Source organism: Triticum dicoccoides, chromosome 5A, assembly GCF_002162155.2.
Source record: "Triticum dicoccoides isolate Atlit2015 ecotype Zavitan chromosome 5A, WEW_v2.0, whole genome shotgun sequence".
NCBI classification, from domain to species: Eukaryota; Viridiplantae; Streptophyta; class Magnoliopsida; order Poales; family Poaceae; genus Triticum; species Triticum dicoccoides.
Window position 1 is genome coordinate 346941147 of NC_041388.1, and position 18115 is coordinate 346959261.

General features: G+C 45.5%; 1 protein-coding gene across 1 annotated transcript; it reads left to right on the top strand.

Moving 5' to 3' along the window:
- The first annotated feature begins 15403 nt into the window (after positions 1-15403).
- On the top strand, positions 15404-18040 carry LOC119297317 (subtilisin-like protease SBT1.7). Its single transcript, XM_037575157.1, has one exon. It carries the CDS (start codon positions 15411-15413, stop codon positions 17715-17717), a length of 2307 nt encoding a protein of 768 aa, XP_037431054.1. The 5' UTR covers positions 15404-15410; the 3' UTR covers positions 17718-18040.
- Positions 18041-18115: the final 75 nt, after the last annotated feature.

The window sequence follows — 18115 nt, forward strand, 5'->3', positions numbered from 1 at the left end:
TACATGCGCTGATGGTAATCCTACTGTCTACAAAGCTCAACTTGTTGCGAAAGGTTTTCGACAAGTTCAAGGAGTTGACTATGATGAGAACTTATCACCCGTAGCGATGCTTAAATCCACTCGAATCATGTTAGCTATTGCCGCATTTTATGATTATGAAATTTGGCAAATGGTTGTAAAGACTGCATTCCTGAATGGATTTCTGGAAGAAGAGTTGTATGTGATGCAACCTGAAGGTTTTATCGATCCAAAAGGTATTAACAAAGTGTGCAAGCTCCAGCGATCCATTTATGGACTGGTGCAAGCTTCTTGGAGTTGGAATAAACGCGTTGATAGTGTGATTAAAGCATATGGTTTTATACAGACTTTTGGAGAAGCCTGTATTTACAAGAAAGCTAGTGGGAGCTCTGTAGCATTTCTAATATTATATGTGGATGACATATTGTTGATTGGAAATGATATAGAATTTCTGGATAGCATAAAAGGATACTTGAATAAGAGTTTTTCAATAAAGGACCTCGGTGAAGCTGCTTACATATTGGGCATCAAGATCTATAGAGATAGATCAAGACGCTTAATTGGACTTTCACAAAGCACATACCTTGACAAAGTTTTAAAGAAGTTCAAAATGGATCAGGCAAAGAAAGGGTTCTTTCCTGTATTGCAAGGTGTAAAGTTGATTAACACTCAATGCCCGACCACTGCAGAAGATAGAGAGAAAATGAAAGATGTTCCCTATGTTTTAGCCATGGGCTCTATCATGTATGCAATGTTGTGTACCAGACCTGATGTGTGCCTTGCTATTAGTTTAGCAGGGAGGTACCAAAGTAATCCAGGAGTGGATCACTGGACAGCGGTCAAGAACATCCTGAAGTACCTGAAAAGGACTAAGGATATGTTTCTCGTTTATGGAGGTGACAAAGAGCTCATCGTAAATGGTTACGTTGATACAAGCTTTGACACTGATCCGGATGATTCTAAATCGCAAACCGGATACATGTTTTTATTGAACAGTGGAGCTGTCAGTTGGAGCAGTTCTAAACAAAGCGTCGTGGCGGGATCCACATGTGAAGTGGAGTATAGTGCTGCTTCGGAAGCAGCAAATGAAGGAGTCTGGATGAAGGAGTTCATATCCGATCTAGGTGTCATACCTAGTGCATCGGGTCCAATGAAAATCTTTTGTGACAATACTGGTGCAATTGCCTTGGCAAAGGAATCCAGATTTCACAAGAGAACCAAGCACATCAAGAGACGCTTCAACTCCATCCGGGATCAAGTCCAGGAGGGAGACATAGAGATTTGCAAGATACATACAGATCTGAATGTTGCAGACCCGTTGACTAATCCTCTTCCATGAGCAAAACATGATCAACACCAAGGCTCCATGGGTGTTAGAATCATTACTGTGTAATCTAGATTATTGACTCTAGTGCAAGTGGGAGACTGAAGGAAATATGCCCTAGAGGCAATAATAAAGTTATTATTTATTTCTTTATATCATGATAAATGTTTATTATTCATGCTAGAATTGTATTAGCCGGAAATATGATACATGTGTGAATACATAAACAAACAGAGTGTCACTAGTATGCCTCTACTTGACTAGCTCATTGATCAAAGATGGTTATGTTTCCTAGCCATAGACATGAGTTGTCATTTGATTAACAGGATCACATCATTTGGAGAATGATGTGATTGACTTGACCCTTTCCGTTAGTTTAGCACCCGTCCGTTTAGTATGTTGCTATTGCTTTCTTCATGACTTATACATGTTCCTATGACTATGAGATTATGCAACTACCGTTTACAGGAGGAACACTTTGTGTGCTACCAAACGTCACAACGTAACTGGGTGATTATAAATGTGCTCTACAGGGGTCTCCAAAGGTACTTGTTGAGTTGGCGTATTTCGAGATTAGGATTTGTCACTCCGATTGTCGGAGAGGTATCTCTGGGCCCACTCGGTAATGCACATCACTATAAGCCTCGCAAGCATTGTAACTAATGAGTTAGTTACGGGATGTTGTATTACGGAACGAGTAAAGAGACTTGCCGGTAACGAGATTGAACTAGGTATTGAGATACCGACGATCGAATCTCGGGCAAGTAACATACCGATGACAAAGGGAACAATGTATGTTGTTATGCGGTTTGACCGATAAAGATCTTCATAGAATATGTGGGAGCCAATATGAGCATCTAGGTTCCGCTATTGGTTATTGACCGGGGACGTGTCTCGGTCATGTCTACATAGTTCTCGAACCCGTAGGTTCCACACGCTTAAAGTTCCGTGACGATCGGTATTATGAGTTTTTATGTTTTGATGTACCGAAGATAGTTCGGAGTCCCGGATATGATCACAGACATGACGAGGAGTCTCGAAATGGTCGAGACGTAAAGATCGATATATTGGACGACTATGTTCGGACACTAGAAAGGTTCCGGAAGGTTTCGAACATATACCGGAGTACCGGGGGGGTTACCGGAACCCCTCGGGAGGCTTAATGGGCCTACATGGGCCTTAGTGGAAATAGAGGGCAGCAAGGGGAGTGTGGGCGCGCCCCCCAAGGCCCAAACCAAATTGGTTTAGGGCAAGGGGGGCGGCCCCCTCTTTCCTTCTCCTCCTCTCCCTTTCCTTTCCCCTCTCCTACTCCTACTAGGAAAAGGAGGAGTCCTACTCCTAGTGGGAGTAGGACTCCCCCTCTTGGCGCGCCTCTCCCTGGCCGGCCGCCTCCTCCCCTTGCTACTTTATATACGGGGGCAGGGGGCACCTGATACGTCTCCAACGTATCTATAATTTTTGATTGCTCCATGTTATTATATTATCTATTTTGGATGTCAATGGGCTTTATTTTACACTTTTATATCATTTTTTGGGACTAACCTACTAACCGGAGGCCCAACCCAAATTGCTGTTTTTTTGCTTATTTTAGGGTTTCGAAGAAAAGGAATATCAAACGGAGTCCAAACGGAATGAGACCTTCGGGAACGTGATTTTCTCAACAAACGTGATCCAGGAGACTTGGAGTGGGCGTCAAGAAACAACAAAGGAAGGCACGAGGCAGGGGGGCGCGCTTACCCTCCTAGGCACGCCCTCCACCCTCGTGGGCCCTCCGTTGCTCCACTGACGTACTTCTTCCTCCTATATATATCCACGTACCCCCCAAACATCCAGGAGCGCCATGAAAACCTAATTCCACCGCCGCAACCTTCTGTACCCGAGAGATCCCATCTTGGGGCCTTTTCCGGAGCTCCCCCGGAGGGGGCATTGATCACGGAGGGCCTCTACATCAACTCCATGGCCTCTCCGGTGATGTGTGAGTAGTTTACTTCAGACCTATGGGTCCATAGTTATTAGCTAGATGGCTTCTTCTCTCTCTTTGGATCTCAATACAAAGTTCTCATCGATCTTCTTGGAGATCTATTCGATGTAATCTTCTTTTGCGGTGTGTTTGTCAAGATCCGATGAATTGTGGGTTTATGATCCAGATTATCTATGAACAATATTTGATTCTCCTCTGAATTCTTTTATGTATGATTGGTTTATCTTTGCAAGTCTCTTCGAATTATCAGTTTGGTTTGGCCTACTAGATTGATCTTTCTTGCAATGGGAGAAGTGCTTAGCTTTGGGTTCAATCTTGCGGTGCTCGATCCCAGTGACAGAAAGGGAAACGACATGTATTGTATTGTTGCCATCGAGGATAAAAAGATGGGGTTTATATCATATTGCATGAGTTTATCCCTCTACATCATGTCATCTTCCTTAAAGCATTACTTTGTTCTTATGAACTTAATACTCTAGATGCATGCTGGATAGCGGTCGATGTGTGGAGTAATAGTAGTAGATGCAGAATCGTTTCGGTCTACTTGTCGCGGACGTGATGCCTATATACATGATCATACCTAGATATTCTCATAACTATGCTCAATTCTATCAATTGCTCGACAGTAATTCGTTTACCCACTGTAATACTTATGCTCTTGAGAGAAGCCACTAGTGAAACCTATGGCCCCCGGGTCTATCTTCCATCATATTAAACTTCCAACACTTAGTTATTTCTTTTGCCGTTTATTTTACTTTGCATCTTTATTTCTCTTTATCATAAAAATACCAAAAATATTATCTTATCATATCTATCAGATCTCACTCTTGTAAGTGACCGTGAAGGGCTTGACAACCCCTTTATCGCGTTGGTTGCGAGGTTCTTATTTGTTTGTGTAGGTGCGTGGGACTTGAGCGTGATCTCCTACTGGATTGATACCTTGGTTCTCAAAAACTGAGGGAAATACTTACGCTACTTTGTTGCATCACCCTTTCCTCTTCAAGGGAAAACCAACGCAGTGCTCAAGAGGTAGCAAGAAGGATTTCTGGCGCTGTTGTCGGGGAGATTCACGCCAAGTCAAGTCAAGATTTGACTCCCAACAACAAGTCATTTCAGGTGCCATTGCCAAGTCAAGACATACCAAGTACCCATCACAAACTCTTATCCCTCGCATTACATTATTTGCCATTTGCCTCTCGTTTTCCTCTCCCCCCACTTCACCCTTGACGTTTTATTCGCCCTCTCTCTTCATTCCCCTTCCTTTCCCTATTTGCCTCTTTTGCCCGTTTCTCGTTTGCTTGTGTGTTGGATTTCTTGCTTGCCACGATTGCTCAAGATAATACTAAATTGTGTGACTTTGCCAATACCAACAACAATGATTTTCTTAGCACTCCGATTGCTCCTCTTACCGATGCTGAATCTTGTGAAATTAATGCTGCTTTGTTGAATCTTGTCATGAAAGATCAATTCGCCGGCCTTCCTAGTGAAGATGCCGCTACCCATCTAAACAACTTTGTTGATTTGTGTGATATACAAAAGAAGAAATATATGGATAATGATATTGTTAAATTGAAGCTATTTCTGTTTTTGCTTAGAGATCGTGCTAAAGCTTGGTTTTCGTCTTTGCCTAAAAATAGTATTGATTCATGGAATAAGTGCAAAGATGCTTTTATCTCTAAGTATTTTCCTCCCGCTAAGATCAGCTCTCTTCGAAACGATATTATGAATTTTAAGCAACTAGATCATGAACATGTTGCACAATCTTGGGAGAGGATGAAATTAATGATACGTAATTGCCCTACACATGGTTTGAATCTTTGGATGATTATACAAAACTTTTATGCCGGATTGAATTTTGCTTCTAGAAATCTTTTAGATTCGGCCGCGGGAGGCACTTTTATGGAAATCACTTTAGGAGAAGCTACTAAACTCCTAGATAATATTATGGTTAATTATTCTCAATGGCACGCCGAAAGATCTACTAATAAAAAAGTGCATGCAATTGAAGTGATTAATGTTTTGAGTGGAAAGATGGATGAACTTATGAAATTGTTTGCTAATAAGAGTGCTCCTACTGATCCTAATGATATGCCTTTGTCTACCTTGATTGAGAATAATAATGAATCTATGGATGTGAATTTTGTTGGTAGGAACAATTTTGGTAACAACGCGTATAGAGGTAATTTTAATTCTAGGCATAGTACTTCCTCTAATAATTATGGTAATTCCTACAACAATTCCTATGGAAATTATAATAAGATGCCCCCTGATTTTGAATCTAATATTAAAGAATTTATTACTTCACAAAAGAGTTTTAATGCTTTGATTGAAGAAAAATTGCTTAAGATTGATGAGTTGGCTAGGAACATTGATAGAATTTCTCTTGATGTTGATTCTTTGAAACTTTGATCTATTCCACCTAAGCATGATATCAATGAGTCTCCCAAATCCATGAGAATTTCCATTGATGAGTGCAAAGAAAGAACCGCTAGGATGCGTGCTAAGAAAGATTGATTTGTGAAAGCGTGTTCTTCTAGTTTTCATGATAATAAGGATGAAGATCTAAAATTTATTGATGTGTCCCCTATTAAATCTTTGTTTTGCAATATGAATGTTGATAATGATGGGACTGAATATGAGCCACCTTTACCTAGAAGGCGTTCCAAAAATTCGGAGTTTTTAGATCTTGATGCAAAAATTGTTTAAAGTGGGATTGAAGAGGTTAAAACTTTAAATATCAATGAACCCACTATTTTGGATTTCAAGGAATTTAATTATGATAATTTCTCTTTGATAGATTGTATTTCCTTGTTGCAATCCATGTTAAATTCTCCTCATGCTTATAGTCAAAATAAAGCATTTACTAAACATATCATTGATGCTTTGATGCAATCTTATGAAGAAAAACTTGAGTTGGAAGTTTCTATCCCTAGAAAACTTTATGATGAGTGGGAACCTATAATAAAAAATAAAATTAGAGATCATGAGTGCTACGCTTTGTGTGATTTGGGTGCTAGTGTTTCCACGATTCCAAAAACTTTGTGTGATTTGCTAGGTCCCCGTGATTTTGATGATTGTTCTTTAAACTTGCACCTTGCGGATTCCACTATTAAGAAACCTATGGGAAGAATTAATGATGTTCTTATTGTTGCAAATAGGAACTATGTGCATGTATATTTCATAGTTCTTGATATAGATTGCAATCCTTCATGTCTTATTATTCTTGGTAGACCTTTCCTTACAACGATTGGTGCAATTATTGATATGAAGGAAGGGAATATTAGATTCCAATTTCCGCTAAGGAAAGGCATGGAACACTTACCTAGAAAGAAAATTAAATTACCATATTAATCTATTATGAGAGCCACTTATGGATTGCCTACCAAACATGGCAATACCTAGATCTATCTTCGCTTTTATGCCTAGCTAGGGGCGTTAAACGATAGCGCTTGTTGGGAGGAAACCCAATTTTATTTTTATTCCTTGCCTTTTTCTCCTGTTTAGTAAAAAATAATTTACCTAGCCTCTGTTTTGGTTGTGTTTTTTGTGTTTAATTAGTGTTTGTGCCAAGTAGAACCGTTGGGAAGACTTGGGGAAAGTCTTTTTGATCTTGCTGTAAAAAACAGAAACTTTAGCACTCACGAGAATCGTTGCCATTTTTATTTGGAAAGTGCTATTTAGTTAATTATTTTTGCACATGATTAATATATAAATTCCTCACGTCCAGAAATTTATTTTAGAATTTTGGGGTTCCGGAAGTTGGGTTAGCTACAGATTACTACAGACTATTCTGTTTTTGACAGATTCTGTTTTTCTTGTGTTGTTTGCTTATTTTGATGAATCTATGGCTAGTAAAAGAGTTTATAAACCATAGAGAAGTTGGAATACAGTATGTTTAACACCAATATAAATAAATAATGAGTTCATTACAGTACCTTGAAGTGATGTTTTGTTTTCTTTCGCTAACGGAGCTCATGAGATTTTCTATTTTGAGTTTTGTGTTGTGAAGTTTTCAAGTTTTGGGTAAAGATTTGATGGATTATGGAACAAAGAGTGGCAAGAGCCTAAGCTTGGGGATTCCCATGTCACCCCAAGGTAAAATTCAAGGACACCAAAAAGGCTAAGCTTGGGGATGCCCCGGAAGGCATCCCCTCTTTCGTCTTCGTCTATCGGTAACTTTACTTGGAGCTATATTTTTATTCACCACATGATATGTGTTTTGCTTAGAGCGTCTTGTATGATTTGAGTCTTTGCTTTTTAGTTTACCACAATCATCCTTGTTGTACACACCTTTTGAGAGAGACTCACATGATTTGAAATTTATTAGAATACTCTATGTGCTTCACTTATAGCTTTTGAGCTATATAGTTTTTGCTCTAGTGCTTCACTTATATCTTTTAGAGCACGGCGGTGGATTTGTTTTATAGAAACTATTGTTCTCTCATGCTTCACTTATATTATTTTGAGAGTCATTTAGGACAACATGGAAATTTGCTATAATAATAAAAACTTTCATACAAGTGCATTGAATACTATGAGAAGTTTGATACTTGATAATTGTTTTGAGATATGGAGATGGTGATATTAGAGTCATGCTAGTTGAGTAGTTGTGAATTTGAGAAATACTTGTGTTGAAGTTTGTGATTCACGTATCATGCACGTATGGTGAACCGTTATGTGATGAAGTCGGAGCATGATTTATTTATTGATTGTCTTCCTTATGAGTGGCGGTCGGGGACGAGCGATGGTCTTTTCCTACCAATCTATCCCCCTAGGAGCATGCACATAGTACTTTGTTTCGATAACTAATAGATTTTTGCAATAAGTATGTGAGTTCTTTATGACTAATTTTGAGACCATGGATTATACGCACTCTCACCCTTCCACCATTGCTAGCCTCTCTAGTACCGCGCAACTTTCGTCGGTACCATAAACCCACCATATACCTTCCTCAAAACAGCCACCATACCTACCTATTATGACATTTCCATAGCCATTCCAAGATATATTGCCATGCAACTTTCCACCGTTCCGTTATTATGACACGCTTCATCATTGTCATATTGCTTGCATGATCATGTAGTTGACATCGTATTTGTGGCAAAGCCATCATTCATAATTCTTCATACATGTCACTCATGCATCATTGCACATCCCGGTACACCGTCGGAGGCATTCACATAGAGTCATATTTTGTTCTAATTCTTGAGTTGTAAGTAAATAAAGTGTGATGATCATCATTATTAGAGCATTGTCCCAAGTGAGGAAAGGATGATGGAGACTATGATTCCCCACACAAGTCGAGATGAGACTCCGGATGAAAAAAAAGAGGCCAAAAAAAGAAAGAAGGCCCAAATAAAAAAAATGAGAGAAAAAGAGAGAAGGTACAATGCTGCTATCCTTTTTCCACACCTGTGCTTCAAAGTAGCACCATGTTCTTCATATAGAGAGTCTCCTATGATGTCACTTTCATATACTAGTGAGAATTTTTCATTATAGAACTTGGCTTGTATATTCCAATGATGGGTTCCTCAAAATGCCCTAGGTCTTCTTGAGCAAGCAAGTTGGATGCACACCCACTTAGTTTCTTTTGTTGAGCTTTCATATACTCATAGCTCTAGTGCATCCTTTGCATGGCAATCCCTACTCGCTCACATTGATATCTATTAATGGGCATCTCCGTAGCCCATTGATACGCCTAGTTGATGTGAGACTATCTTCTCCCTTTTTGTCTTCTCCACAACCACCATTCTATTCCACCATAGTGATATATCCATGGCTCACGCTCATACATTGCGTGAAGATTGAAAAAGTTTGAGAACATCAAAAGTATGAAACAATTGCTTGGCTTGTCATCGGGGTTGTGCATGATTTAAATATTTTGTGTGGTGAAGATAGAGCATAGCCAGACTATATGATTTTGTAGGGATAACTTTCTTTGGCCATGTTATTTTGAGAAGACATAATTGCTTAGTTAGTATGCTTGAAGTATTATTATTTTTATGTCAATATTAAATTTCTATCTTGAATCTTTCAGATCTGAACATTCATGCCACAATAAAGAAAAATTACATTGAGAAATATGTTAGAAAGCATTCCACATCAAAAATTCTTCTTTTATCATTTACCTACTCGAGGACGAGCAGGAATTAAGCTTGGGGATGCTTGATACGTCTCCAACGTATCTATAATTTTTGATTGCTCCATGCTATTATATTATCTATTTTGGATATCAATGGGCTTTATTTTACACTTTTATATCATTTTTGGGACTAACCTACTAACCGGAGGCCCAGCCCAAATTGCTGTTTTTTTCTTCCTATTTTAGGGTTTCGAAGAAAAGGAATATCGAACGGAGTCCAAAAGGAATGAAATTTTCGGGAACGTGATTTTCTCAACAAACGTGATCCAGGAGACTTGGAGTGGGCGTCAAGAAACAACAGAGGAAGGCACGCGGCAGGGGGCGTGCCTACCCCCCTAGGCGCGCCCTCCACCCTCGTGGGCCCTTCGTTGCTCCACCGACATACTTCTTCCTCCTATATATATCCATGTACCACCCAAACATCCAGGAGCACCACGAAAACCTAATTCCACCACCGCAACCTTTTGTACCCGAGAGATCCCATCTTGGGGCCTTTTCCGAAGCTCCGCCGGAGGGGGCATTGATCACGGAGGGCCTTTACATCAACTCCATGGCCTCTCCAGTGATGTGTGAGTAGTTTACTTCAGACCTACAGGTCCATAGTTATTAGCTAGATGGCTTCTTCTCTCTCTCTTTGGATCTCAATACAAAGTTCTCCTCGATCTTCTTGGAGATCTATTCGATGTAATCTTCTTTTGCGATGTGTTTGTCGAGATCCGATGAATTGTGGGTTTATGATCCAGATTATCTATGAACAATATTTGATTCTCCTCTGAATTCTTTTATGTATGATTGGTTTATCTTTGCAAGTCTCTTTGAATTATCAGTTTGGTTTGGCCTACTAGATTGATCTTTCTTGCAATGGGAGAAGTGCTTAGCTTTGGGTTCAATCTTGCGGTGCTCGATCCCAGTGACAGAAAGGGAAACGACACGTATTGTATTGTTGCCATCGAGGATAAAAAGATGGGGTTTATATCATATTGCATGAGTTTATCCCTCTACATCATGTCATCTTCCTTAAAGCATTACTCTGTTCTTATGAACTTAATACTCTAGATGCATGCTGGATAGTGGTCGATGTGTGGAGTAATAGTAGTAGATGCAGAATCATTTTGGTCTACTTGTCACGGACGTGATGCCTATATACATGATCATACCTAGATATTCTCATAACTATGCTCAATTCTATCAATTCCTCGACAGTAATTCGTTTACCCACCGTAATACTTATGCTCTTGAGAGAAGCCACTAGTGAAACCTATGGCCCCCGAGTCTATCTTCCATCATATTAATCTTCCAACACTTAGTTATTTCTTTTGCCGTTTATTTTACTTTGCATCTTTATTTCTCTTTATCATAAAAATACCAAAAATATTATCTTATCATATCTATCAGATCTCACTCTCGTAAGTGACCGTGAAGGGCTTGACAACCCCTTTATCACATTGGTTGTGAGGTTCTTATTTGTTTGTGTAGGTGCGTGGGACTTGAGCGTGATCTCATACTGGAATGATACCTTAGTTCTCAAAAACTGAGGGAAATACTTACGCTACTTTGCTGCATCACCCTTTCCTCTTCAAGGGAAAAGCAACGCAATGCTCAAGAGGTAGCAGCACCCCATAGACACAACAATTGATCATTGATCTCTTAGCCGTGTGCGGTGCCCCCTCCACCATAATCCACCTCGATCATATTGTAGCGGTGCTTAGGCGAAGCCCTGCGTCGCTAGCATCATCATCACTGTCACCACGCCGTCGTGCTGACGAAACTCTCCTATGAAGCTTTGCTGGATCGGAGCTCGCGGGACGTCATCCAGTTGAACATATGCAGAACTCGGAGGTGTCGTGCGTTCGGTACTTGGATCGGTCGGATCATGAAGACGTACGACTACATCAACCGCGTTGTGCTAACGCTTCCGCATTCGGTCTACGAGGGTACGTGGACACACTCTCCCCTCTCGTTTCTATCCATCACCATGATCCTGTGTGTGCGTAGGATTTTTTTGAAATTACTACGTTACCCAATAGGCCGCCCCCCATGGCAGTCTGAATTGGACTAGGGGAGGGCGCGGTGCCCCCCTTTCACTCTCCCTCCCCTCTCCTTCCTTTTCCCTCCGGTGGAGAAAGGAAAAGGGGGGGTGTGAATCCTACTAGGACTAGGAGTCCTAGTCCCCCCTTGGAAAGCCCCCTCTAGGCCGGCCGCCTCCTCCTCCCCTCCTTTATATACGGGGGCGGGGGCACCCCAAAGGCACAACAGTTATTCTCTTAGCCGTGTGCGGTGCCCCCCTCCACAGTTTACTCCTCCGGTCATAGCGTCGTAGTGCTTAGGAGAAGCCTTGTGCGGATCACATCACCATCACCGTCACCACGTCGTCGTGCTGACAGAACTCTCCCTCGACCCTCTACTGGATCAAGAGTTCGAGGGGCGTCATCGAGCTGAACGTGTGCTGAACTCGGAGGTGCCGTACGTTCGGTACTAGATCGGTTGGATCGTGAAGACGTTCGACTACATCAACCGCGTTAACCTAACACTTCCGCTTTTGTTCTATGAGGGTACGTGGACACACTCTCCCCCTCTCATTGTTATGCATCTCCTAGATAGATCTTGCGTGATTGTAGGATTTTTTTAAATTGTATGCTACGTTCCCCAACAAGATCGGTTGCCTGAGAAAGGGGAGATGAATGTACACCCACCTTTACCCCTTGAATTTAGGATACAGGCGGGCTAATCACCGCTGCTTTCCAGGGATGATAAATATACGCATATAGTACATAACTTTTTTTGCGGGTAATATACATTACATAACTTACATCTGAATAAATTTGTTTGAATTCTTCGGTGGCTGTTGTGGTGATGCCGACGACAGGTGACGAGCGTTGGTGTCAAGCTCAAAGATGTTTTGCTATCTTTTCAGTTTTGTCATGTCGGTCAATGCTTGGCTTGTACTTTGATCTTGATGATATGAATAAGACATGTGTTACCATCCAAAAAAACTCTTACTCTAATCCATGCAAAAAAATCTTGCCCGAGTTTAATTTACAACCCCAATACCATCTACATTAGGCCAACTCCACCGCGCGACACCAAACGGACGTCCGCTTTGCCCGGAATCGGTCCGTTTGGGTAGGGCGATGGGGTCATGTCCAGGCCTGTCCTGGGATGCGGTGGTCGTGCGCCTAGCGCGCGGCCGCATCTGTTTGCCCCATCCTGTCCGCCAGGGCCAGAAATGCCCATATTTTCATATCAAAACAAGTTTGCACGTCCAAATATTAATTGTTTGAAATTAAAAATAGTTTTACAACCCAACCGAAATTGTCTCTAATAAAATAGTTTTACAACCAAATCGAAATTGTCTTGTATGAACATAAAATGAACCAATACATCTATTGGTTGCCAATGTGATCCCATATGGCCATATGTGCTCAACCAAGTCATTTTGAAGATCCAAATGAGTGTGCCAATCATGCAGCTCACGATGGAATTGGACAAACTGTTCAAACGTGGTCGGTTCTTGGCGCAGGGGCTCAACATTTTCACCTTGATAATCAAATCCTTGGTCGAAGATACTGTCGTCACGCTCGTCCTCGACGATCATGTTGTGCATGATCACACAAGCAGTCATCACCCCCCAAAGCTTCCCTTCATCCCATGATAGTGCAGGGTTTCAAATGATACCCCATCAGGATTGAAGCACACCAAAAGCACGTTCCACATCCTTTCTAGCACTCTCTTTCATTTGGGCAAATCTCTTTCTCTTCTCACCTTGGGGGTTCGAGATTGTCTTCACAAAAGTTGACCACTGAGGATATATATCATCAGCTAGATAGTATCCCTTGTTGTAGTGGTGGTCGTTGATCTCAAAGTTGACAAGTGGGGAGTGGCCTTCTGCAAGCCTTGTGAAGATTGGAGAATGCTGCAGCACGTTCATATCATTGTGAGAACCTGCCATGCCGAAGAAAGAATGCCATATCCAAAGATCCTGCGAAGCCATCGCTTCTAATATGACAGTGCACGCTTTGACACGCCCCTTGTACTGGCCCTGCCAAGCAAATGGACAGTTATTCCACTCCCAGTATATACAATCTATGCTGTCAAGCATGCCTGGAAAGCCTCTAGCTATGTTGGTCGCCAACAATCTCTTTGTATCTGCGGCAGTTGGCTGCCTCAAGTACTCAGGGCCAAACACCTCGATCACAGCCTGGAAGAACTTGTACATTGACATCAGACATGTTGTATCACTCATACGCGCATACCCATCCACCAGATCGCCTGGAATTCCATATGCAAGCATGCAGATGGCTGCGGTGCATTTCTGGTAAGAGGAGAATCCAAGCTTGCCAAGGGCATCCGTCTTGCACTCGAAGTATGGGTCATGAGAAAGCACTCCCTCTCGGATACGATTGAACACATGCCTTGTCATACGAAAACGGCGACGGAATTTATCCGGCTTGAAGAGCAGGGTGTTTGCAAAGTAATCGGCATAGAGCAGGGCATGGCGTCTCTCCCTGTTGCAGTTCAGGTTGGGAGCACGGCCACGGAGTGACCCCTGTACCGAGGAAGCTGTCATTGAATGTGGTCGTGAACGACCAGTGCAGCCACCACAAGATCTTCATCATCCGACGATGAATCGTCCGATGAACAAATGAAGTGGTGGAAGGAAAATTCATCTCCATTGTCCATACCTTTGTGGGTAAAGTGTCGAACACCTTACGGTCGTGGTGGCAAAGAGGCCGCGATGATCACCTCGATGCAGCAGGGGTGGTTGGCGGCCGGCTACTGGCCGCTTTGGAGGACTCGTTGGAAGCTGTCGTGGCCGTCATGGTACGTCGCCAGCGGTCGTATCCCCTCTGCCGTCGGCTACGACGGTGACGGCCAAACATCCTCCGATCGACGACCAAAACTATGGCGAAAGCGCGGGCGTGGTGGCGGCCATGTCGAGACGTGGTTTGGTATGGACGGCCGGGGGCTGCGCGGTGAGGAGGCGGCCGGAGAATAGCGGCAGCGCCGGTGGCGGGGCGGGGCGGGGAGAGGGGGTGCAGGCGTTGGAAGCGAATGGACTGCTAGTATCCCCGACAGGCGGGCCACGGGGGGACAAGGGCGTGCGACGAGCCCGTACGCGCGATGTCTGTTTCACCCCAAACTCGGCGCAAGTTTAAGCCGAGGATGAGTCGAAAACGGACGGAATCCGGACATTTGTCCGTTTGGGGCCGCGCGTTGGGCCGCGCTATTCGTTCATTCTACCCCAAACGAACGCACCCGAACAAGATGGGGCCGCGCGGTGGAGTTGGCCTTACAACCCCAAACATTTAAAACCAATGAGGATTCAATCCTCCCCTCCCATTGACACGTTTTGACCCAGTTGACCATCCAGATAGCAAGCCACGTCAGCAAAAAAAATTCCAAGAAAAAACTGCAAAATAAAAAATCCAGGAAAATAACTGAAAATAAAAATATTTTCTGAAAAACAAAAAATGTAAAATCAAGAAAACAATACTAAGCACATGGAAAAGTTTTAATCCTCACGTGTGTACCCAAAACATCAATCATCCTGACAAAACAAAGCTCAATAGTTTTGTTTCAAGGCTGCATTTAGCTTCCACTAGCCATGGATTAGCCTAGAAGAAAGCCACATTTAGTACCATCCACTAGCTGTAGCTGAGCCACCGTGTATGATGATATATTTAGGGCTAAACATGGTAATGCAAGCTTCAAACTAAAATAGAAATTTGATGGCCTGACAGGTGTGTGATGCAATAATTTATCAGTTTTGGTAAAGCACATCTAGTAAATATTGCACATCTAAGTCCTACATAATTTATCTTCGGCGATGCATTGTCCTGCTGAACACGCATGTCTTGTCCGGTAGCGTCACACAGAGCTGCTCAAGCTCCATAAAACCCACCACTCGCACTGCAACCACAACCTCGCTCGCACACAATTCAACAATGGCTTCCATGATCCCCATCCTCTTGCGCTGCTCCCTGCTACTTCTCCTCCTTGTCCAGTCCACACACTCCTCCGTCACCCTCACCCAGAAACCCAAGAACGCCATGGCCGAGGAGCACAAGCAGCCTCATCCTTCGACCTCGGACACCTACGTCGTCCTCACCAACCACCTCGCCAAGCCGTCCAAGTTTGACACCCACGAGCGTTGGTACGCGTCCATGGCTGGCGAGAACTCCAACCACATCCGCCACACCTACGGCACAGTGATGCATGGTTTTGCGGCCCGTCTCACGGACGGCGAGGCCCAGCGCATGGCGACCGTCCCCGGCGTGTCCCTCGTGTACAAGGACAGGGTGTACCACACCCAGACCACGAGGTCGCCGTGGTTCATGGGCCTCCACGACGACTTCGGCGCGTGGCCGGACGCGGAGTTCGGCGACGGCGTCATCATCGGCTTCGTCGACACCGGCATCTGGCCAGAGCGCGCCAGCTTCAACGACGCCGGGCTCGGCCCCGTCAGGTCCACCTGGAGGGGCAAGTGCGTGGACGCCCCGGGATTCAACGCCACCTTGTGCAACAACAAGCTCGTCGGCGCCAAGTCCTTCCTCACGGTCGAGCTAGAGGGCGGTGGCCTCCTAACCGATCCGAGCCCGAGGGACATCGCTGGGCACGGAACGCACGTGGCGTCGACGGCCGCAGGCTCCGAGGTCCCCTCGGCCGATCTCTTCCAGTTCGCGGGCGGGAGAGCGAGCGGCGTGGCGCCCATGGCAAGGATCGCCATGTACAGGGCGTGCAACGCAGGATGCTTTGCCTCAGACGTCATCGCGGCGATCGACGCCGCGGTGACCGACGGCGTGGACCTCCTCTCCATTTCCATCGCGTACCCCGCGGAACCCTTCTACGACGACCTCCTCTCCGTCGCCACGTTCGGCGCCGAGCGGAGAGGCGTCTTCGTCGTCCTGGCGGGTGGCAACAAAGGCCCGACAGCGTCAACCATATCCAACGTGGCCCCGTGGATGACCACCGTCGGCGCCGCCACCACGGACCGGGTGTTCCCGGCGACGCTCACGCTCGGCAACGGGGTGGTGCTCACCGGGCAGTCCCTGTACGACACCCCGTTCTCCCAGTCCCAGGGCGCGGGCATGGTCCCGCTAGTGCGCACCTCCTGCGGAGAGTATGATCTGACGCCCGACAAGGTCATGGGCAAGGTCGTGGTGTGCTCCCGGGAGGCAGGAGCTTCGGCTGGCTTTGAGGTGGAGAGAGCCGGCGGAGCCGGGATAGTTTCCGTCCAAAGTACGGAACGGTTCTGGGACACGGTGATGGCCGAACCCTTCCCCCTTCCCGGTCTCCTGCTCAGCTCCGCCGGCGGCAAGAAGCTGGCCGATTACATGTCGTCCGTGGCGTACCCGGTGGCGTCCTTCAACTTCACCTGCGACACGGTCACCGGCGAGAACCGGGCGCCGATGGTGGCGGGCTTCTCCTCGCGGGGCCCCAACCCGATTGTCCCCGAGATCCTGAAGCCGGACGTCATCGCGCCGGGGGTGAACATCCTCGCCGCCTGGTCAGGTGCCGCCCCGCCATCCGACAGCGACATGGACCCGCGGAGAGTGGAGTACAACATCATCTCGGGGACGTCGATGGCGTGCCCGCACGTGGCCGGCGTCGCGGCCCTGATCAAGAAGCGGCACGGCGACTGGACGCCGGCCATGATCCGTTCGGCGCTGATGACGACCGCGGGCACGCTCGACAAGAACGGCAGGGACATCGTGGACGGCGGCAGTGCCGTCGGCGCCGCCGCGACGCCTATGGAGGCGGGGGCCGGGCTGGTGCTCCCGCGGCTGACCATGGACCCGGGCCTGGTGTACGACGCGGGCACGCAGGACTACGTCGACTTCCTCTGCACCCTCAACTACACGGCGGAGCAGATGCGGCGGTTCGTGCCGGGGCTGAGCAAGTGCGCGAGGACGATCCCCGGCGGCGTGGCCAACCTCAACTACCCGTCGTTCGTGGTGGTGTTCGACGGCCGCACCCGCGCCCGCACGCTGACGCGGACGGTGACCAAGGTGTCGGCGCAACCCGAGAGGTACAACGTGACGGTCGCCGCGCCGGACGGGGTGAAGGTGACGGTGACACCGGCGTCGCTGGAGTTCAAGCGGGTGAACGAGAAGAGGAGCTACACCGTGCGGTTCAGCAGCGAGGCCGGAGCGAAGGCGAGGCCGACCGGGACGTGGGAGTTCGGCCACATCGCCTGGGAGAACAGGAAGCACCGGGTCAGGAGCCCCGTCGCCTTCAACTGGGACGACTGATGCCTCAGCTCTGAGAGAGTAATGCTGCTGTGACTTGTGAGTTGATCCGCCATGAAGAAGAAGAAGAATCAGCATTTGGTTGTTGCGAAGAAGGGAATAATTATCATACGATGTTTCTTCTCCTGTCGAATTGCATCTGGTAATTGTGTCTGAACCATCGTCGTCAAACTTGTTGGAATCATTGCTTCAATCCGTAGACCTACGTAGTACTTCACTTTTGCAGTGCGTTCATGTTAGCTTACAGTAAATGAAAGAATCTTCCACAACACTGACAGCTGGACTGGGTAAATGAATGCATTCAGAAGGAACTTGGGAAAGCTGCATATGAGTTCCGAAGAAATGTTCCAACATTCTTAGAGCATCTCCAGCTGACGCATCAAGTTTTTTGGGGTTTTTTT

Excerpts from the sequence above, each read along its gene's own strand:
- LOC119297317 (XM_037575157.1), top strand. The coding sequence starts at position 15,411 with ATGGCTTCCATGATCCCCATCCTCTTGCGCTGCTCCCTGCTACTTCTC.